Source organism: Grammomys surdaster, unplaced genomic scaffold (assembly GCF_004785775.1).
Source record: "Grammomys surdaster isolate TR1022 unplaced genomic scaffold, NIH_TR_1.0 264, whole genome shotgun sequence".
In the NCBI taxonomy this organism is placed as follows: Eukaryota; Metazoa; Chordata; class Mammalia; order Rodentia; family Muridae; genus Grammomys; species Grammomys surdaster.
In genome coordinates this window covers 2811440-2833661 of record NW_021604705.1, presented here as the reverse complement: position 1 = coordinate 2833661, position 22222 = coordinate 2811440, and the positions used below count along the sequence as shown (strand labels likewise).

The following is a 22222-nucleotide window of genomic DNA, read 5'->3' as shown; positions in this document are numbered from 1 at the left end:
ATCAGGCAGTTGTTTTATGCAGCCATGCTAATTTTCTCTTGTTCTATCAATGTTCTCTTGTTGGCTAAATCCTACACTTTGGTAAAATATTGGACTGAATGGAGAATCAGTAACATACATGTAATGCTAACTTTAAATTTAACTCATTACAGATCCTATATTCCAACATCATCAGGAGGAATCAAATATAATTGGATCATCTTTGGGCAGTCCTGTTTCTGAAGACTCAAAGGATGTTGAGGACTTGGTAAACTGTCATTAGATTATTAGAAGCCACATTGTGACTACATTGTCTCCAAAGAAAGGAGCCGTCCCGAGTTTTGGTTTGCCGTTCCTCTGGCTTGTGCGTAGCTGCCTGCCTGCCGCGCTTAAGCCACGCACATCGTTGCTGCTGTTACGTTTTACCTCCTTGTAAGTAGATCACCTGAGGTCCAACTTTATAACAGTGTGTTCTGATGGAGGACAGGAAGCGAGAATTGCCCAGTCTTGTAAAGTTTTGTGTCAAGAGGGGGTTGCAGTCACTGCAGCTACGTATCTCACCAAAGCTTAACTACTCTGGTTTAAGTATAAGCAGTAATACTCATCTCCACAGTTAGACACCAAGCACTGTCCTGACTCAAGCTGGTCTGGTTATAATTCAGGTTATATTATCCACATGGTCCAGCTTATGTTAGCAGTGACTTTCAGAAGGACTAACTTAGGCAGGAGTATATGACATGACCAGCATCCAACTGCAGCATCACGGGAGGTGGGTGTGATGCTTAACCCATTGCTGGCAGTGGGAGCTGACTGAGGCAGGGTAAAGAGCAAAGCATTACAGAGTCAAAAAAATTCACTACAGGTCTTTGATTTTTAACTTTTAAAGGGAATGCGGTTAAAGTGGTAACAAAATGCACTGGTAACAAAGCAGTTATCAACCCTCACCAGAAACCAGTCATTAGTTTACAGTTAGCACTTTGAAGTGAAATTAAATGAGGGGAAAGGTAACATTGCCTGTATCTGATAACCATGACTTTTTATTCCACGTTTTACTATATAAATTGCCCAGAAGATAGCTGAGGGGTATTAGAGTATGCTGTTCACTTAGTGCATTACCTGGCGGGGGTACAGTATAGCTTCTCCCTCAGGCACTTTTAAAAACAAAGTTTGCTTCTGTATCAAAAGAAATCAAGAGTCATTCCTAAGGTAAAGCCAAAACTAGCCTGTAGGGCTTTAATGATATGATCCTTATAGAAAAGTCAAAAAAAAAAAAAAAGGAAACTTGTATAAATTATTTTATTTATTATTGTAATTAGATCTTCACAATCAAAGTTGTCTTTTCACCATCTGTTTATTAATGTGAAACTGTAGTAATAAGCAAAAGTTGGTTGCCTAGGGAACAATAATTGTATATTCAGTTTAACAGAAATAAAAGAGTATTTGTCTTAAAATGCAAGATTTTGAGCCATGCAATTAAATTGTAAAAAAAATTTATTTTTTCAAAAGTGAAAATTCTTTGCTATTAGAGGGCTGGAATGTTTCGGCTTCTAAAAGGAAAGCGGAGATGTATCTATGATACAGCTCCCCTGCACGAGGAGATTCAGAGTTACGGTAACATGAAAGCTCATGGCCAGGCTTCTGTAGGTGAGTCCACAGTATACTTTTTTTGCAGCAGTTAAACTCACATAGATTTCCAAGAGTCCTGGTGAGTATTTCATCTCTGCAGCCTCACCTTCCCACATCATGGAAGTACAAGTTCGCACATATACATAACATGATGATTGAAAACAAGATATAGTAAATTAGATTTCTAAATTTCGGTTCTAAGTCTCCTTGTCGATACCAGTAGATCTAAAAGAAGAATCAAATAAAAATTTAAGTAATGACCAGTTGTTACAGTGTTAAATACACCTGATGCTTCTTTTATGTGGATAGCATTAGAATTTATTGTCCCGAGACAGTCTTCAGTTTGATTCGTTATGGTTCAAGTAGTGCTAACAAGTGTTCCTGTGGTCCAAGATCGTATGCATTCCTGTCTTCGTTATTTCTTGGGTTCTAATGTCAAAGTAGTATACTAATCAAGCTAGATAAGAATATGAATTATTAGAAGGAGGGCACTAAGATTTATGTAACTTACTCAGATTAGATATCCAAGAGGGCTTACATAAGTAAATACATAAGTTAACTATCTCAACCTTGGTCACTCAGGGCGGTAGAACAAGTGTTACCGCTTAAAACCTATGTAGGTTTGAAACAATTTAAGGATCTCTTTTAAAAAAGAAGAAGAAGAAGAAAAACCTTTTGCTATTTTAAAAATGGTTTTAGAGGTTTTGAGCCATACAATTCAATTGTTAAAAAAAATTATTTTTTCAAAAGTGAAAATTCTTTGCTATTGGAGGGCTGGAATGTCAGCTTTTAAAAGGAAAGCGGAGATCTATCTATGATACAGCTCCCCTGCACGAGGGGAACTTTTAAAAGGAAAGCGGAGATGTATCTATGATACAGCTCCCCTGCACGAGGGGAACTTTTAAAAGGAAAGCGGAGATGTATCTATGATACAGCTCCCCTGCACATTATATCACCCCTCCTACTAAGCACAACCTCCACACCAAGGTTCTCCTGTTTCATGAGAAAGGCAAACCTAACAGATAACCTAAATAACAGACAAGAACCAACCACCATCCTCTGGGGTGGGGTTGTTTTTGGTACACAAAGGGGTCTCTTTGTTTCCTGACAAATGTGGTGTTAATTGTCTATATTCTGGGAGGATCACAAATCAAAGTGGACCCATGTGTACTTATTAGAAGCAAATTTGGGGGGATTAAAGGAGAGATGCCCTATTCTATAGACACAGGGGCTAGCAATCTGTCTAAGCAATACCATGTAAGCGCTTACAAATGTTTAAATTCTATATAGTACTCACAAGTATGCAGGCAGTAATACTACTCAAAGAGATGCAGACAGCAAAAAATATATTCAGTGGTTTGGGAGGTAGTTGAGGGAACACAAAAGCACTGATCAGTGTTACCTGTATGGAGAGAAATATGTAAGGCCTGGAGCGAGATTCCAAGGTGTGGTTAGACTGGGAGAGGTAAGGTAATACTTCTTGCATCATAAAATCATGTTCAAGTCACTTAACACTTCTTTCTAACTTTTCCAGCAAGTATGAAAGAAGGCAAAACAAGTACAACCAACCAACCAACCAACATTAACAATAAATCTCATTCCCAAAATTAATCTGATTATCTTGGTATTTGCTCATTTCAGCAGAACATAAACTAAAATTGGAACAAGAGAGAGATTAGGACAATTCCAGCACAAGGATGACATGCAAACTCAGGAAGCATTCCATTGTACCAAAACTGTACCCCAAAATAGTGTGGCACACACTCAGGCAATAAGCTGTCAATGTCTAGTTGTTTTCAATATTGCCAACATGCTATGGAAAATTAAAATGACAAAATTAGAAGAAAAACAATGGCTGAATATGCGCAAAGCTGGTCTGGCTGAGCTTTATTAGATGGTGAGTGACCCCCATTTTGTTTCTACCTTGGATTAAGAAGCAGTGGACAAATTAAGGTCTGTTCTCCTGACAGATTTAATCCTTGTTTATCAGACGTTAGAAACTAGCTTTTTTTAGTCTGACAGACCTATATAAAATGTATATCACACGTATTCTAATGTGCTATACAGAATTTAAAAATTAACTATAGCCTAGCTAAGTCTTTTAAAACTTGGCCAGAGTACGTGTAAGGCAGTAAAAGAAATGGGAGAAGTGACGATCACTGACAGGAGTTTGTTAATGTCGCTGTCACTGTGACAGATTTACTAAGCAGGTAACAGTGGCAAACTCGGTTGACTGCTTTACTCTTTACTGTGACTGTTACATTTTACATGTTTGTGCCCTCTTTAAAAGTCTTTTGTTTGGGGAGAATTGTTGCTAAAAGTTCTCAAAACTGGCAAAACAAAACAAAGATACTTACTAGAATCAACAAGGTGGTTAAGCTGCCAACAACTAAATTGATGATTCGGTCCTGAAAGAGACAAGAGTTTATAAGCCAGATGACTTGGATTGGCTGCTGCCAGAGTGGAAGCTGGAATCGAGGAGAATGGACAGACCAAGAGTTGGCCCTTTGATGTCTTCCAAATAAAAAGGCTGTGGTAATGGGAATGTGGGAATGGTTCTGGGAAATGAGGCCGACTGAGGAGTGCATGTGCTGCTAGGGATTACTTACTGTTCCTAACAGGAGGAGTAATGGGGGATGATGCCCAGACTTAAGAAATAGGAATGTAAGCGACACAGGAAGTGGTCCTGATTACCTAAAAATACCTAGTGCTGGTAGGTGGGACCAGAGTGCTATATAGTCCAGTGTATTTTCTTCTCCAACTTACTAAGACTTCAGTAGTATAAACAATTATTTGACCAAAAGGTTTTATGATTTTCGTAAGAAAATCTAATCTAGCCAATTCTATAAAAAAAAAAGTGAGGGTAACCTAAATTTTACAGGTTAAGGAAAATGTGGGCCCAGTGTATCTAAAAGTACCTGACAAAAATTAGAACAAATTCTGAAACCAAGCTTAACTATGTTACAAAATAATAAGGTTGTTAAGTTATAAGATTACAGAACAGGGGGCAAGAATTGTCACTCAGTAGTACAGCACTTGCCTGGCGTATACAGGACCCTAGGTTTGAATTCTCAACACCCCCCAGCCCCAGATGGGGGAAGATGACATATACAAGGTTGGGATTTAGGACTTGATTAGGAAACAGTACTTCTGGGCCACCGAAATAACTTACTTGTTAGAAGCCAAAGCTGAAATGAATTCCTATTTATGGAGCAGGGGCTTCTGGTCTTCCAGCCAAGGCCCTGCACATAATGCTAGGCAGACTCTTAGATGATTGTGTTAGTATCTACAGAAAAGACGGTGTGGAAGCAGCAGCAACACACTGAAACTTTTAAGTCCTCTACTTTTGAAAAAACACAAAGTGGCAGGTAGTAAGTTTGGGTTGTGCCCGATGTATGTATAGACATACCCTACCTTCACTAAGAACACTTCAACGGGTCTTAACAACACAACCCACCAAAAATTAAGACCATTTCTTAGTAAAGAGACCTGGGAGCAATTTATAGTCACTTAACTTCCTTCCACACATGACTAATGTATATGTGTTTATCAGAGGGCATAAGGATAAAACCTGTACAAGTCTATGAAAGCTTCAACTGTCAGAATATCTGCTCTCAAGAGATTTCAGAAATTTACTGTAGATCTTAACAGCCTTGTCACTAACAGAGTATATAAGAACCAAGGAAAACAGCACTGTTTCCAAATGTCACAGCAGCTTGTCCACCAAAATCAGAAGAGGAGAAAAAAAATAAACAAAATGGAGAGGCAATTGACCAGGCAATTGTCTTCTAAAACTAGGGGCAAGGAGAATGCAGAAATGGCTTTGCTTAGTGAAGTGCCTTCCACACAAGGACATGAGGCCTGGCGGGCTGGGTCCCAGTTTGGTTTCCAGCATGTCCTCAAGCAGTTCACACTTGGTAATTCTTGCTCCAGGGGATCTAGCACCCTCTCCTGGCCTCTGATCACACACAGCATACATATACACAGAGGTTTGTGTTGTGAAGGTGAGGCAGAGGAACGTCCATCTGTAGAGTTAGGTGAGGTGTAGAGACAGTGGGTCTATAGAGCTCAGTGGCCAACCCACCTAGCTGAATTAGGAAACCTTATCTCAAAAAACAGATGGAGAATCATAAGGGAACTCATTGAACATCAACCCCTGGCCTCCAACGTGTGTGTATGTATGTATGTGTGTACATACATACATACATACACACACACACACATATACACATACATACACACATATACATACATACACACACATACATACATACATATACACACACATACACACAGGGGTATGATCTGCACATGGAAGAGGCTCAGGAAAAATCAAAGTACGTAAGGTCTAGAATTTTAAGTTAAACAAGATTTTCAGGCCTACTTCCCCCATAAAAAGCTTCACGCTACTTGCTAGGCAGCATATTCTAAAAGCCACTACTGCTGTCAATTGACAGATGGCACCTCACAAAGCCTATTAGCATGTCCTGTTAGCCTATTACAGTGGCATAACTGTTGTGATCATGTAATGAAAACACACCTAAATAAATATTTCCCTCCCTGACTTCTAGATAGTTACTCAACAGAATTTCCTGAATCAACAGTTACTCTGCTCAAATGCAGCAGTTCTCTTGGTTGTTCCTGAGTTCTCTTGGTTGTTCTGGTTATTGTTAGGACGTGGCAGAGATGCATAACAGTGCTTCCTTACTCCCAGCCAGTGCCTTGCCCTCAGGTCTGCTATTGAGTACCTGAGTTCATTAGGAATTTTTTACTTCTAATGCTGTATCCAGATCTGGTTACTGCAATGTGGTATATGGGCCAGCTGCATTGGCCTCACCTAAGAGCCTGTTTAAATGCAAAATCAAGTTTTGTTTTGTTTTGTTGATCTGCTGAGTCACAAAATATTTTTCAACAAAATCTGGTATGAGTCTTGAGCAAACCACTTAGATAGTTCAAAGCTTGGGGTAGAAATCCTTTGTCTGGGACAAAGATTATATTCCAGGATTCTGCAGGCTCATCTAGCCTTTTACAAATCAAAGAACAGATGGCTGGGATTACTAGTCAAGGTGTCAAGGGGCATTTAAGGGAAGAATGTGCTCCAAATTGGAGTTAAATAGTACATGGAGACAAATGCTCGATTTAAACTTCATCATTTATAAGATAAACTGAAACTCAAGTTTTTCTGTCTATATCTAGTGTTATTTTTCCCAGAAACCACCTATTCTATCCCCCCCCCAAGTTTTATTTTTATCCTAGTTCTTATATTTGCCACTATGTGACCCCAAGTGGAACCTTTAATCCCATTTTGTTTGATGGACCAGACTACACTTGGGGTCAGATAGGACTTGTCACCTTGTAACTTAAAAAGTCCCCAGTCTTGCCTGGCCAGTCATTGTCCAGCACACTGTTAGAAAGTACACATCGGCTGAAACTCAGGTAGCAAAGGCCAGCAGCTATCATCCACTCTTGGGAAACAGTCTGTTGCTATAGAGTTTGGAATGCTCACAAACATGTTCAATCTTCCATTCCCACAGCAACTTATGTTGTCCCTACTCCCAAAGCAGATTCTGTGGGACACAAAAAGCCAAGTAACAATAAAAAGATGAAGGTGAAACTCTTTAAGAGTTTCAAGACTGGGCGATGGTGGCGAACGCCTTTAATCCCAGCACTTGGGAGGCAGAGGCAGGTGGATTTCTGAGTTCGAGGCCAGCCTGGTCTACAGAGTGAGTTCCAGGACAGCCAGGGCTACACAGAGAAACCCTGTCTCGAAAAACTAAAAAAAAAAAAAAAACAGTTTTGTAGGAAGAGGTAAGAGAATTTATATAAAAATGCAGTTTTTCATACATAATCAGTTCTCATACTGGTCCATAGAATAAGCTAAAGATATGATAGGTACATTTGCAAAATAGTGAAGTGGGAGGTAAAATGGCTGAGAAGCTGCTCCCAATTAGATATCCCTAATCTCAGCATCTCTTCAACTTCAAACCCTTTCTGGATATCACCCCTCAGGAGAGAGATTCCCACTCCAAGACCCCCAAAGATCACCCATTTTCCACTTACTACATCAAACTAAGACACATTACCTGTGTGTTGTCATGAGGCTGGCAGTTAATAGTGGGATAGGGGCCTCTCCTTCAGCACTGACTGCATACTGTTGGTATTTAGGGACTTAAACCACAAGTGTCCAACAGCATTTTTCTTAAAACCTCTCACCAGTAGAGGGAGCTCATCTCTGACTTGAGACCTGACCTGTACACAGCCAACAGTGGCCTTGATGCTTGAGGGATGGGCATGTAGCAGAACAGTGCCACCTATGGCTTGGTCCTGCCCAACATCCTCTCAAGTGCTTCCTGGAACTGCACTTCGGACATCTCTTGAAGACAAGAGACACTTCGAGATACGTGGCAATTCCAAACCTCCCCAAAACAGCTCACACTCCTATGAGCTAATCCTAGCCTGAACAAGCCAGGACTTTGCTGAGCCGGACATTTTGTTTCCCAGGCTAGCTTAAGGCACTTTTCTGTCATACCAACTTCTTCACTTCATCTCAACTATGTGCTATGCCAAATCCTTCCTGTCCTAGACTTTCATCTTCTCTCCTCCTGTCTCCAAAACTGGACCACATTCATTAACCAATTTGCTACACCGAACCTGTGACTGGTGTACCTCCCTTGCAGACTAACTGTGGAGTTAGCAATTTCAGAAATGTACCAAAGACTCGCTGGAGGAAGTGTCTTGGGAAATCTAGCCCTGAGACATGTGGTCTTAAAAACCCCCAACAGCCACTGGGGACTGGCACTAAGCCTAGCTCTGGATAATTCTAAATATCTTAAAACTACTCATCTCTTCCTCTGCATGTCAATGTTGGATAGAGTAAAGCCAAAGCTTTTATTTTCAGACTTTGAGAGCAACTTCATATAATAGAATCCCAGCCCAATGGTGTACTTTCTTAAGTTTGTACCATGGCTTATGCTCTCATGCTCCCCAAAGAGCACCTTTTCCTAGCAAGCCATGAGCCCATGAGAGCTGCCAGTGTTCAGTGACTTCATTGTATCTTACCATATTCCTCTCCCAACAACAATACCCAGAATTATCAAGATGGTGGTAAAGGAAGAAACGAGGTTTACTACAGATTCCGGTTTTCTAGCCTCAGCTAGTCCCTCGCTGTTTCACTGGTCTTTTGAGCTAACTGCTTCTCACCTCTCCAGAAAGTGGTTGGGAACTCTCTCCTTGGGTTCTCAGTCCTATTCTCAAACTCACTGTATAAGTAGCCATCCCCACAAAGTGGACGCTGAGCAAGCAAGCAGTGCCCAGGCTCCATCCCATCCTAAAGAGGATCTGAAAGTGGCCTACACTGCTGTCCCCCTGTTCTCAATCTATCATCCCCATTTGCACCACTGGTCACTGGTTCTCAATGAGGAATACCACTGGCCATAAGATCTGAAGACTCTCCAACATCAGAAGAGCCTCCCTCTAGCAAGCTTCCTACTTAGATTTTAAGCCTTCACTTTTTACTCTTTCTATTGACTGAGAATATAAGACAGCAGGTGAGGAGTGACCAGGGCACAGATGGAGGCAATGAGGAATCACTGCAGTGTGAAAGTTGAGAAGCCCTTTTTAAGAAAAAGCAAGGAAATATACAAGAATCTAGAGATGGGTGTCACACACAAATCTATGCAGCATTGGCCAAAACTGAAACAGAAATGCTTGAAAGGTACTTCACCTTATATAGTGACATCCTCTCCAAATTTAATATAGACATAATCCCTAGGGATGGCTTAAGAGGTGTCCTCTTTGGAGCCAGGCATGGTGGCTGTGGCAGTTTGAATAGGTATGGCCACACAGACTCATGTGTTTGAATGCTTGGCCCATGGGCGTGGCACTACTATGAGGTGTGGCCTTGTTGGATGAAGTGTGTCACTGTGGGGCGGGACTGTGAGGTCTCCTATGCTCAAGCTCTGCCCAGCATGGAATTGCACTCTCCTCCTTGTTCCATATGAATCAAGATGTGAAACTCCCGACTCCTCCAGCACCATGTCTGCCCACATGACGCCATGCTTCCCATCATGATGACAATGGAGTGAGCCTATGGAACTGTAAGCCAGCCCCAATGAAATGGTTTCTTTTATAATAGTTGCCTTGGTCATGGGGTCTCTTCAGAGCAATAAAACCCTAACCAAGACAGTGGGACATGCCTTTAATGCCACCACTTAGAAGGCAGAGGCCGGTGTCTCTGAATCCATGGCCAACCTGCTCTACAGGGTGAGTTTCAGGACAACCAGGGCTATGAAAAAAAAAAAAAAAAACCTGTCTGGAAAAAAAATACTTTGGAGAGAGGAAGCGAGGGACCGCACCTTTGGGAAGAGATTAAGACACAAAGGTGAGGGGTGGCCTCTTACATGGGATGTGTCTCAAAGCTGCCTCTTGTCATTCCGGTCTGCTATATTGAGAACACAGCATTACTGCCCTCCAGGGGGTGGCAGCGAGTCACCATCTTGAAAGCAGCCCCCACCTGATACTAATCCTGCTGACACTTTGGTCTTGGACTTCCCAACCTCTTAAAACAGTGAAAAATTCATTTCTGTCCTTAATTTACACTCCAAGTGGCAGTTTGTTCCAGGGGCACCAATGTACTAAGAACAGAAAGGCCAGGTAGAACCTCAAAAGCAATGGTAACAGAAGAAAACATTGTCATCCCTTCAGCACATATGATCCATGAGAAAATGACACATGACCTAGTGTATTTTCTGGGATGTAGTTGTGTACTTCACTGATTCGCACTGGGCTCTCTTGAGATCTATTGTCACCATGCCTGGTTAACACTCTACTCAGGCTTCTTGGCCAAGACCCGGAAGTCCGGCCCAATATTCTTGAACTCCAACTATGAAAGGGCACTATATAACATCTATCAGTTCTTCGCTTCCTAGCCCACAAATGTCTCTGAGGCCTGGGTACTCCTGGGTAAAGGGAAGCAAAGCAATATGCTAATGTGCAAAGCCCACTAGGCAGACTCTTCCCACTGTTCACTTTAAGTGAGGCAGTAAGAACTAGAGCCCAGCTTCCCATTTCTCGAACTGAAGGATTTTCATGCTGTAAGTTAGAGACAGATTTTCAGAAATGACTTTGCTTTTCTCCCAGTCACAGAGGAAAACTTCAGTTCATACAAAGCTCTAGAAATGACTGGGTAAGATAGCCCTGGGAGGGGAAAAACCCCTGAGAAGAAATAAAACATGGGAGGTTTCCTTTTGCTTAATGAAGTAAGAAAACTTACGCCCTGTCAGTGGATTTGTTTCTTCTGAGCTGTATGGCTCCTGCCTAAATGTGATCTTCCCCTTATATGGTCACCAGAGACAGCCAGGGGACATGAGTGGAAAGTGAGACTTCTTGCCTCACTGGCTGACTCTAATGTACAGTGAACTCTGGCCACTGGTACAACTGTTCTGAGACCTCCCAAGGGAACAGTGAACTCTGAACAGAACCATAAACAGAGAGGAGAGAGGAGAGGAGGTTCAAGACTGCAGGTGGCTGGCATGGTGGCACATTCCTTTAATCTCAGTACACAGGAGGCAGAGGTAGGCTGATATCTGCGAGTCTGAGGCCAGCCTGGTCTACATAGTTCAACAACAGCCAGGGCTATGTTGAGAAACCCTACCTCAAAATGATGATGATGATGATGCAGGCCTCCTGACAACTTGACACATTTTTCTGTCACCACACATGAATCTGAATACAAAATCCCCTCTTCTTTTTGATCAACTTAATCCAAACATTTGTTAATCTCCGTTACTTCACCATATTCACAGTCTGAAGCATCTTCAGGTTATGAATATTTTTGTACATTCATCCTACCAGTTTCTCCTCACAGATAAAACTGTACCTGAAATAGATTGTGTTCACTGAAGCACCATTTATGGAAACTAAAGTAAAAATAGAGCACAAACACAGTCTACATGTTCAAGGGGAGGAAAACAACTATCATCGGTAACCACAGAAGCACACAATGACGTGCATTCAAGCTTCAGAACAGCAGACTGCACAAGAGCTGAGGCAGGGGCATGAGAGACCTGACTTGCAAGCCTTCTCTTAACTTTTAAGACATACTTTTCCAGTTGTGTACAGATTGCTAGGTTGCTGTAAAGATTAGGAAATAAAAGTCCTCACAACACAATAGTTATTATACAACAGTGGCCATGTCTAATGGGAAGTCTTTAAGGACTGATTAGAGTCCTCGGGGCTTAGTGGGAGCTGGACTGACTCCCTGGGGCTTAGCCCCACTTTCTAATGCAGCCAACAATTTTAATTCATTTTACTTCCCATAAGGACCATTCAAGTTTGTCAACAGTCTGAGCTCAGAAAATCTTACTACTATATCTATACATGACTGTAAGAAAGTCAGTTACTCAGTTCTTAAGAAGTAGGCAATTCCAACACCTGAGCAAAGGTCCAGTCTTCCTGGGGAACAGTAAACGTGAGCTTCTACGAGGATAGGCTCAGTTTGTTTCTTACACAGGACTGTGTTATACACCCATTTAATACTGGCCTCTGCTATATATACCTCAACAGGAAGACAGACAGTAATTGAATTGCCTGAGAGTTTAAAACACCACTTCCTGTTTGGGCAGCCAGTGTACCCAAGTTTCTCAACAGAAGCCTTTGCAGTCTGCTGTTTTAGAATCTCCCAAGCGCTACAGGTCATGTTGGGGCGATCGTAATCGCTCACATCAGCTAAACCTTAGTATATTTAAAAGCCATGCATAGGGAGAGTCGAGAGCTTGGGGGAACACATACCCTAGAAGCACCCGCATCTACCCAAGTTCCTCTCGGTACACAAACCAGGGCCAGGATGGAAGAAAGCAAGGACAGAGCAGGGCTGTAAGGTTCCAAAGTAGAAAGTAAGACTGACCGAGCAGGATTCGGGTCAGCAGGGAGACAGAGCACTACAGGAAGACCACAAAATGGAGAGGCACTAAGCCCAAGGCCACGGAAAATGGTTCAGTGAGTGAAAACCACTTGTCACACAAAGCCCAATGTCCTGAATTCAATCCCCAGAATGGGGGGGAAGGGGAGCCAAAGGTCAGTGGAGAAATGTGACCTTGGGCAGGGCCTGGCATAGATCAAGGTATGACTACTGCATCTCAACTCTCTCCGGATGGCTTCTGCAGAGCTTTCCAAATATTCCACGACTGGCCGAGGCCATCCACGGGGATTCCCAAGTCCACTGATCTTGAGACAGGAGGAAGAAATTACAGAGTAGAAAGAGAGGTCGCTGCATCTGTTTGTCCAGAACCGCAACTTTGACACAAGAAGGGAACTTGATTTTTCAGGCTAGATGAGAGAAGACAACGGTAGTTCCTTTGAGGGAGACAGAGCTGTGCTTCCAGTATTACAGAAACTAAGCTGTCAAGAGAAATTAGAAGTTTTTGCTGCTCGGAGCGCAGCCTTGTCGTTGCCTATGGTAGAGAAGGCAGCAAAGACACAGAGACTTTAACCACAGCTTTGTTTTAAAATCAGCAAATAAAATTAAATAAATAAATAAATAAATTTAAAGGGGCTAAAAATCACATAAAGAGCATCTTACATTTCTCATCTTTTTTTGAATACTCCCAGTTCAAACAACTTGACTAAGACACTGCAAGTAATCTTGGTTTTGCCCCTTCTCCTTGCTTGCTTATTTACTGAGGGTCGTGGGAAGAGCATCTTGTTCTTAAAACCAATATCAAAAGCCTCAGAGCCCAGTGACCTCTGCAGAAAATCTCCCTTCCCCTTGTCACCTGCTTTGGAGTCTACTTTAGCAATTCCCCAGCCTCACATTCTACCATGAGTAACAGGATGCCACTGCTCTTCTTAGATTAACTGTGTATTTTGTGATCTGTCACCATCTCTGTAACACATTTGTCTAGAAACTAATTCTCATTACATCTCACCAAGTGAAGCGTCTGTCCTTTGCCCGTTTGCATTAGCTGTGGGGAAATGCTTTGCTCTCTCTCACTGAAAGAATCATGGTTCCTCTTCATACCCAGGTCCACACAGCCTAGACATGTGAAACTGATTTAAGATACCTAGCAAGTAATTATGAAGGCAAGAAATGATGACACCCAAGCCTGGACAACTAACTGGACCCCCTTCGACTGCAGAGACAGGTGTTTTTCTGAAACCAAGGACTAGACAGAGGGACTATCTCCAGGCTTTAATTCAGACTACAGCAGGGAAGGAGGTGGAGGAGCGAAGAAAAGAGTCCTGGGTCCACCATACAGCACACCACAGAGCCAAGTCTTGGACTGTTCCTGCAGTGGGCATAAAACACTACTAAAGTAGTTGAGTATTACCCACCCACCCTCATCAACTAGCCTCAGAGAAATTCAGCCCAGCAAGCTTCTGAAACGCTCACAGCAAGGCATTTCTCAAACCAAGCTAAAAAAAAAAAAAATACCATAACCATAAGCCAGTAGCTTTGGAACACACTGTCCAAACGATAGGATCGGCCTATGTGCTTGGTACCTGAAGTGAACTGAAACGGACTCCAAGCGTAAAGCATACACTGACATCAAAGACAGCACAAGACTAGTTACATCCTGAAACAATTTAGGTGTCTAAATATTTTTCTAGGTCTACAAAGAAATTCAAAATTACATATAAGGCCAAAAGTTTCTTTCCGGGGGGCGGGGAATATGAATGAATGAGTGTGTGTGTATGTATGCTGGGAGTGTTGGTACCAGGGATGAAATACACAAGACATGTTAGCCAAGTCCATGTTAGCCAAGTCTCCACCACTGAGCTTAAGTCTTTTCTGGGTGTTTTGGTTAGTTGGATAGGTGGCCGGGGTTGGGGTGGGGTTAGGAAGTATTGTGAATGAAACCTGGAGTCTTAACGCCTGCTAGGCAAGCATATTAGCCCCTGCACTTGTGGTCCACACATGGGTAGCCCTGTTTCAGAAACTACAAAAGCTACAACATGGCCATAGAAAAACATCAGACATTTATTACTGTGCTCTCTGCCATGTTTGGCTTCCACCTGAAAGAAATGCACTATGCAACAGAACTTCAGAACGGCTTTGGTTTTTAGCTTCATTTGAAGCAGGCTCTCATGCTGTATCTCACACTGGCCTGCAACTACGGAGCCAGGGCTGCTCTCAGACTCACAGCAATCTTACTGCATCCTTACTGGGAAGAAATGGTTTAAGACGGTGAAAATAACATTCTGATATTCTAACCAAGACTGGTAACATTCTCACAGGTATTGATGAGGTGTATCTTACAAAATATGACTACTGTCCCTTCTGTCATCCCTCAAGTAGAACAAGAATTATTTCAGTGGCTCCATCTCTGAAGATAGTCCTAAACCTATCACTGAAGACTGAATCAATTCGTAATTTCTGTAACTGAAATCACTGTGGTCATTCAGTATGGAAGGCGGGAGATCTTTCGGGTCTGCCCACCTGGGTGGCTCTCAAGGTCCACTAGGTTTTAAGTTTCTTCTTCTGGAGTAGATTCCAGTGTCAAAAGTGAGAACTCACTACCTGAGCTGGGGCAACCCCTCAGCCTGCCTTCCTGGGAAGAGGCAACAAGTATTCGAATGTCTATAGTGTGCTCAGAAGCATGACTAAGTCAGTATTCACACCACCATTCAGCTCACAAAACGGAACTGGCAAAATACTGTCAGAGAGCTGGCCATGTGGCTAAACAAGTAATATCATGGAGTTCACTTCCTTAGCCAGACATCAGAAATAAAACCATCTGTCTTAGAAAGGACTCTCAAACAATGAACACTGAGTGCCCAGCCTGTTGCCTAGTGCTGGGGAAATACAAACCCTCAAGACGCCCCTCTGCCTGGGCATCAGTGCTCTTAGCCTTAAGAATTAAGAGATGACACCTACAACTGCCAGCCTATACCATGTTGACTGTTCTAGAGAAACGAGATCACTAAAAGCTCTGAGAATTTGTCATAGGAGAGTGGGCTTTCCCCTGTCTAGATTTTCTCTGCTAATCGGCAGTTCACTATTAGCAAGTTTTCACTTAGGTGGCTACTGTGTCTAGTTTCCTGGAATCTTAAAGGGAGTGAGCCAGAGCCACTCACACACAAGAGAGAGGAGAGAGAGACTGACTTCTCAGAATTCCCAAGACTCCTCCAGCTCCAGCAGTTACTCAAGCCTACACATAAAGCTCTTTATTTGCTGTAAACAAAGACAGATGCTTCTCTAGATTAGACATCTCAATTTATTGGAAACATGATCCGCCCCACATCAAACCATGGATCTCTTTCCTGTCTCCATTCCATGGAATTTATATGCAGTGGTCCTGTCCACCTCACACAGCAAGCTGATGCAGTTGTAGGAAACAGATATTATTCTTAACTTTTCCCTTGTGTGACCAGTGCTATAATGTTCTGAAGCTACCTAAGTAGTGCAGGGCATTATAATCGTTGTACACTTGAACTCAGGTGTGTCATGAACAGAGATATATTTGGATACTGATGTCCTTGGATGGGTTTCAAATGGATGACGGATGGTAGGCATTTGGCTGGCCAATAACATCGATTATTTCTCAGTATCTACAGGTTTGTTGCAGGATTGCTATTTTGCTTTTAAGGCTTCTGGTTTTGATTTGGAGTCAAGATTGCACTACGTACCTCAGGTTCATCTTGAACACCTGAGATCAAGTGACCCTCCTACCCCAGCCTCCCAAGTGCTGAAACTAACATAGTGATTATCTCAGCCAGCTGGCTTCAGTGTCTGTATCAGTCACCAAGCCCACTGGGAAGCCCAGTGCTGCTAGATTACAGGGCCCGTAAAGCTAAAAGTCTGAATCACCCAGACTCCCAATCAGTGCTCAGAAAGTGAACAGGAGATATGTGCAAGAGATAGTGAATCTGATTTGTGGACAGCTGGGACAAATTTTTCATATACATGAAACCAGATTCACCTTTGTACCCAAAACACATGCCCTCCGTGCAGTGTGACACAGGACATATCCACCAGAATCTTCCCTTCCCAACTGCTTTCCTTCAATACCCAGGACCCAACAGACCCACGATGAACGCCCAGTAAAGTCTGCACTAACAGGAGGAACATTACTGAACTTGAGCTCCCGGGCACGGTGAGCTGAGATTATGTGAAGTCACAAGAATCTGGACATCCATCTGGAAATGTCTTATTAAAGCGCCCCAAGATAAATCAAAATCTATGTGGAATTTAATAATACGTAATCTTCATGATAGGCTGGCAGCTTCCAAGTCTGGGACTGCCAGGTGAAGTTCCCTGTGTGTCACAGGCTCTTCCCACAAGGTAAGAGACCCAGTTCTACACTAATCACGGCAACTTTTGAAAGGCTTACTGCTCTTTATCAAGGGTCAGGGGTCAATGGTCTCCAATGCCATCTATAAGTGGTGGGAGGGGGAAGCAGGAAACAACAGATTAATTTTGCCCAGACTTCTGAGAAAGTTTTATGCTGAGTACAGAGTTTCTTGATTGTCCCCAAGACAAGTAGCAGGGAAACAGCAAGTTTCAGAAAGTTAATGCTAAGTACAGAGAAAGGCTTTCTTTCGTCCATTGCTGGCCAGAGGCTCTATCTAATCAAGCTTCTTGTAAACTGTTACACTTTTAAAAGACTTACTAGTGCCCATTTGACGGCTGGGACCCTGTTTGATCACCTCCTGGGATTGTGGCCAACATCCACCTTCATGGAACTGCTTCACATCCTCATCATTCCCTTAAGAACCCTAGTTAAACAATCATCAGAAGCAGCCCTGGGCTCTGGGTGCACTTCTGAAACCACTAAAGCTCTGGACGCACACCTCAAGTGTGCAGCTGGGAAGGGCGGTTGTGCAACCTTCGCAGAACTCTCCCTCCACCGTGGGGTTTCCGCACTCTCCTGAAGGGCTTCCCACAAACTGCCCAGAACTTTCTGAACTTTTCTCCACTCCAAGCTGCTCTCGGTGCCGAGTGCAGAGCAAACATTCCCAAGGAGGAGCCGGGATTGCAGGACCAGCTCTTTCCACTTGCAAGCACCCTCCAGGCGGGCTGCAAGGAGGCAGCGGGATGGAGGGAGGCGGGATTCTCACTCTGGCCCGGGGCCCACTCCCGCACTCACCTTGGCAGACGTCTCCCCGAAAAGAGGTCTGTTATCCAGGCCGCTGGTCCCGTAGGTCCTGGTAGCAAAGTCCTCCATTTTGGGGCTGCTTCGCTCGTCCCCGGCCGCTCAAAAGCGAGTCCGCATCAGCTCGCGAAGTCCGGACGCCCGCCCCTCACGGCGCACGCATGGCCCGGGCCCTGGGGGGGAGGAGGAGGGGAGGGGGAGGCGGGAAATCCCGACGGGGCGACCGTCACTCCCGGGGCCCCGGCCGCTCCGCCCCAGCCCCGCCGTCCTCTTCTCCGCGGCTGCCGCGGGAAGTGAAAGGAAACAAACAGCGCTTGGCCGCCGCCCCGCCCGCCACCCCCAATCTCTGCCGGGGCTCCGCGGGGAGAAAGTTTGCCTGGCGCGAGTCCCCCGCGCGGCGGGGCGACAAGGAGTGAAGTTGCGGGACCGAGCGGCCCCCGCACACCACCCTCGGGCGGCTGAGAGCTCCGCACCCGCCCGCTCCGCGTCCCGTCCCCGTGCTCCCGCAGCCCCGGCTGCGCCCGCAAGCCAGACCTCGGCGTCCCGCGCCGCGCGCGCGACGGCGGCTCCTGGCAGCGCCCGCACCCGCCGCGACCCCGAGCGGTGGCCCCCAGACGCCGGCGGGACCCCGGCGCCGTGCGGCGAGTCCCCCTGGGCTCTCCGGTCCGGGACCCGCGGCCACTGTCGCAAACCGGTCGGGCCCGCCCAGACCGCGTCACGACTCGGGCAGCCAATCCCACGGGCAGAGGCGCCGCCTCGGCTGCAGAGCTTTATTTACAGTGGTGCGGGTCCTCGTACCCGGGCGCGGGTCTCCGCAGCGACGTGATTCTCCGCCTCTTGGCAATTAGCGGCTGCGCGGTGCACGTAGTAGCCAAAGCCCGGTTCTGAAGACAGCCTCGAATTTGGCATCTTAAAACCCATCAGCCTGTTTTGACCACTCCAGGATTTAGATTTGGACACTTTTCAGTACCGGAGGCAATTGTGTATGCTTGTTTTATTCTGTATTACATACAGAATTAGAAGTCCTAGTTTACATAATTAGAAATGGTGCTAGGTATTTCGTTGACTGGTCCAGTGAGGGTGCTGACTAAACACGTTTGCTGCCACAGGCCAGAGCTTCGCATCTTGGGCCTTTTGGAGTCTTGGGGCTTAAAGAGCTGGATGGAAGTGGACAAGCCGCACAAGTACCGTCGCTCTACATTTGAAGTTCTTCCTAAACACTAAAAATCAAACAACTACACGGGATTGGGCTAACACTAATACCTAGATTCAAGAGAGCTCTGAAAGTGTTAGTGTGCTGGAGACTAAATTGAAGCGGTACAGCCACGCAACGCTTAGAATCTAGACACGGGTTCCAGTCCCACGCAACAGTTTAGAACAAGGGATGGGATAACAACTACAACGAACTTCCAGCGCTGAGTACACGTAAGTATTATACATATCCCCATCGTCCAATCATTACACGTGTTGTACAAATTAGCTGTTTGCTCACGACTTTTTCTTAACAGCAATACTACATTATCCAGCACCCACTTCTATTAAATGGTTCTATTTAAAGATTCATATTGCAAGGTCCTACAAATTAATTCATCCACTTATATTCAGCTCCATTCAACAAAATACTCTAGGCTGTAATCCTTTAAATACTAGGAACAGTTCTAGGTCAGTTTAGACTAGGTAGCAAGACCCTGTCTCAAAAAAATAAAATAAAAACAAGCATTGAGAATCTATTATGTGCTAAGCAACTGTCCACCAGAATAACACAGTAATTATGGGCCTTGGTCAACGACCCCAAAAGACAGGCTTTGATGCTATAATACCAGATTTGAAATGCAGGCAATCAAAATCCATAAAGTCTAAAATTCTGAAAGGTCAAAATTCTGTAAATATAATTCTGGGGAAAAAAATAATGACTTTAAATACAAGTGTACTTTTTAAAGTTCAGTTATTTGAGAACATATCATAGGCAACTTTTTATAGTAAAATAGATAACACACATATTTTGAAATTATATTCACCTTCTCTGTGCTATGCTGCTGCGACACTTGGGGTGGGGAGGAAGCATTTAGAATATACTCATATATAGGTCACAGACTGGGCAGAAATCGTTCTGGCAACTGAACAGAGTACGTATCTTCTTGTTCTACTTGTACATAATTGTCAAACCAGAAATCTCACTGGCTCCTTAGGCAAATATTACTTTGGTTCACCAAAAGCTACTCAAATTTCAGGAGCTGGAGAGACTACTCATGAGTTAAGCATGCTTATTGCTTTTGCTGAGGACCTAGGTTTGTTTCCCAGCACCTACATGGTGGTTCCCAAAAATCTCTAATGCCTGTTAGAGATAAATGACATATTTCAAAAGATTTTATCATCTGTGTGTGTGTGTGTGTGTGTGTGTGTGTGTGTGTGTATGTGTATGTGGCTGCATATGCTTGCACATGTATGCTCCCAGCCAAGGAGGCCAAAAAGGATGTGAATTTCCTTAGATATGGAGTTAAAAGCAGCTGTGAGCCACCCAACCATCAGTGCTGGGAACCAAACTCAGGTCCTCTACAAGAGTAGTGAACACTCTTAGTTGCTGAACCATCTCTCTTGGTTCCTAAACAACATATTTTGACAGTTTTGTTGTTACTGAAGTCTACGGCAAGCTTTCTTCCCAGAATTAAAATTTCTACCCCACCCCCATACAAGAGCCTCTTTCCTGGGAACTGCAGTTTTCATAATTTGGCCTTTGTGGTGGTTTGAATGAACATGGACCCGTAGCTTCATCAGGAGTGGTATCATTAGGAGTTACTGTAGCCTTGTTGGAAGAAGTGTGTCACTTGAGTGGCTTTGAGCTTGCAGATGCTCAAGCCAGGCTCAGAGTCCCTCTCTCTTCCTGCTGCCTTGGCAATCTAGATGCAGAACTCTCAGCTATCTCTCCAGTACCATATCTGCGGGCATGCCACCATGCTTCCCAACATGACAATCGTTTACTAAATCCCTGCACTGTGAGACAGCCCCCAATTAAAGGTGACGATTCACAGCAATAGAAACCCTAACTGAGACAGCCTTCAGTGTTTCCAAATTTTTCATCTTCACCTTTTGAGATTATAATTGGGGGGTTGTAGATTAGATGTTCCGGTCAGTTGGATTATGATTCTTAGGCTTGTGATTAGCACCAGGTCAACCCATAAGCATGAGCATAGTCTTGAGGCTGAAGTAAAAGACAGAGCAAATATATGGTCACAATCTAGGGAAAGGAGACTGCACAGACACAACCTTTAAAACTGATGGCACTTGACCTCACCCCCAAAGCTATCGCCTACAAGCTATGTGATCGTGGACAAGCTGCCTAGCCTTGCTGGAACTCCTTCCTATGTTAAAGCTAAAAGTGAGTGGTGCATGCCTTTAGCCCTAGGATTTGACAGGCAGAGTGACTTGGATTTCTGTTAATTCAAGGCCAACCTGCTCTACGTATCAAGTTCCAAAATAATGCTACATAATGAAACCCTGTCTTGAAAAGCCAAATCAAACAAACAGAAGTAAAGATGATAATAAATGGAACTATATGACTTCAACAGTATTTAAAATATTTGACATGAATACATTCCCAGGGGCAGCCAGTCAGTCAGTGGGAAAACCATGACTAGGGGAGTGAGAATGATTCTAAGAAAGGCAGAAAGAAGATGCAAGAGAAAAACATGGGAGGGCTGCTGGTCAGTACCACCCTGGTGACAAGTTTACTTTCTCAGTGTCTTTCAAAGGCAAGCAACAGAAAGTATGATCAATTCCAAGAAGCTGAACAATGACCACAAATGCTTACATGGTGAGTTTGTGGTACACAGTATTTATGTTTGACTAAGCCCATTTCCTTCAGGCTTGGACAGTCTCTCAAGGACGTATGTGTAAACGGAGGAACGTGGCAGGATATAACACACATCTTAACTAAAAACAAAGACATTTCAGCAGACTCATTAATGAGTAATCATAAGCAAGAAAGAAGTCAGCCAAAGTTAACTCCAACTGTGCCCCCTACATGTCTCCCATTTGTTTTTGTTTTTAATTTGTATAAGCCAAAGCTGTCTCAGCTATTACCTCAGAAAGACTGTGCCTGTCTTCAGCACACCCTCAAGAGGTGTGGATCTTATCCATCATTGGTACATGAATCCTAGCACTCATGCCTTATCTTAGGTTGATCCACCTCTAAGAGAATCTTACCTGTCTTTTTTATCTCTAAGAGCTGCACACGTTACAGAGCAGAAAATTGAGTTTGTCTTAGGTTGCCATCAAAAAACAGCTCTTACCCATCATTGGCACTCGAATAATCTTGTATCCATGGCCTGTCTTAGATCTTAGATTAAGAAGGTTTTTTTCTTTCTTCATTTTTCTTTCTTCCTTTCTTTCTTTCTTTTCCTTCCTTTCTTTTCCTTCCTTCCTTTCTTTCTTTCTTCCTTTCTTTCTTTCTCTCTCTATCTCTCTTCCTTCCTTCCTTTCTTTCTTTCTTTCTTTCTTTCTTTCTTTCTTTCTTTCTTTCTTTCTTT

At 43.7% G+C, this 22222-nt stretch overlaps 2 protein-coding genes and 1 non-coding gene across 4 annotated transcripts in view; 2 read left to right on the top strand and 1 right to left on the bottom strand.

The window, feature by feature from the left end:
- Positions 1–1435, top strand: part of Dmtf1 (cyclin D binding myb like transcription factor 1) — a 39331-nt gene extending 37896 nt beyond the window's left edge. For both annotated transcript variants that reach the window (XM_028776083.1, XM_028776082.1), the window contains one exon: positions 153–1435. In XM_028776083.1, coding sequence (XP_028631916.1) covers positions 153–262 — 110 coding nt within the window. In that variant the 3' untranslated portion in view covers positions 263–1435. The remainder of the gene's footprint in view (positions 1–152) is intronic.
- On the bottom strand, positions 1262–18436 carry Tmem243 (transmembrane protein 243). Its single transcript, XM_028776085.1, has 5 exons — positions 18231–18436; positions 17691–17869; positions 3963–4013; positions 2903–3007; positions 1262–1830 (listed from the first exon to the last, which is right to left on the bottom strand). The coding sequence occupies exons 2-5, from the start codon at positions 17766–17768 to the stop codon at positions 1708–1710; spliced, it is 357 nt and encodes a 118-aa protein (XP_028631918.1). The 5' UTR covers positions 17769–17869; positions 18231–18436; the 3' UTR covers positions 1262–1707.
- LOC114628139 lies at positions 3236–3337 on the top strand. Its single transcript, XR_003712449.1, has one exon. It is a non-coding gene; the product is annotated as a U6 spliceosomal RNA (small nuclear RNA).
- Positions 18437–22222: the final 3786 nt, after the last annotated feature.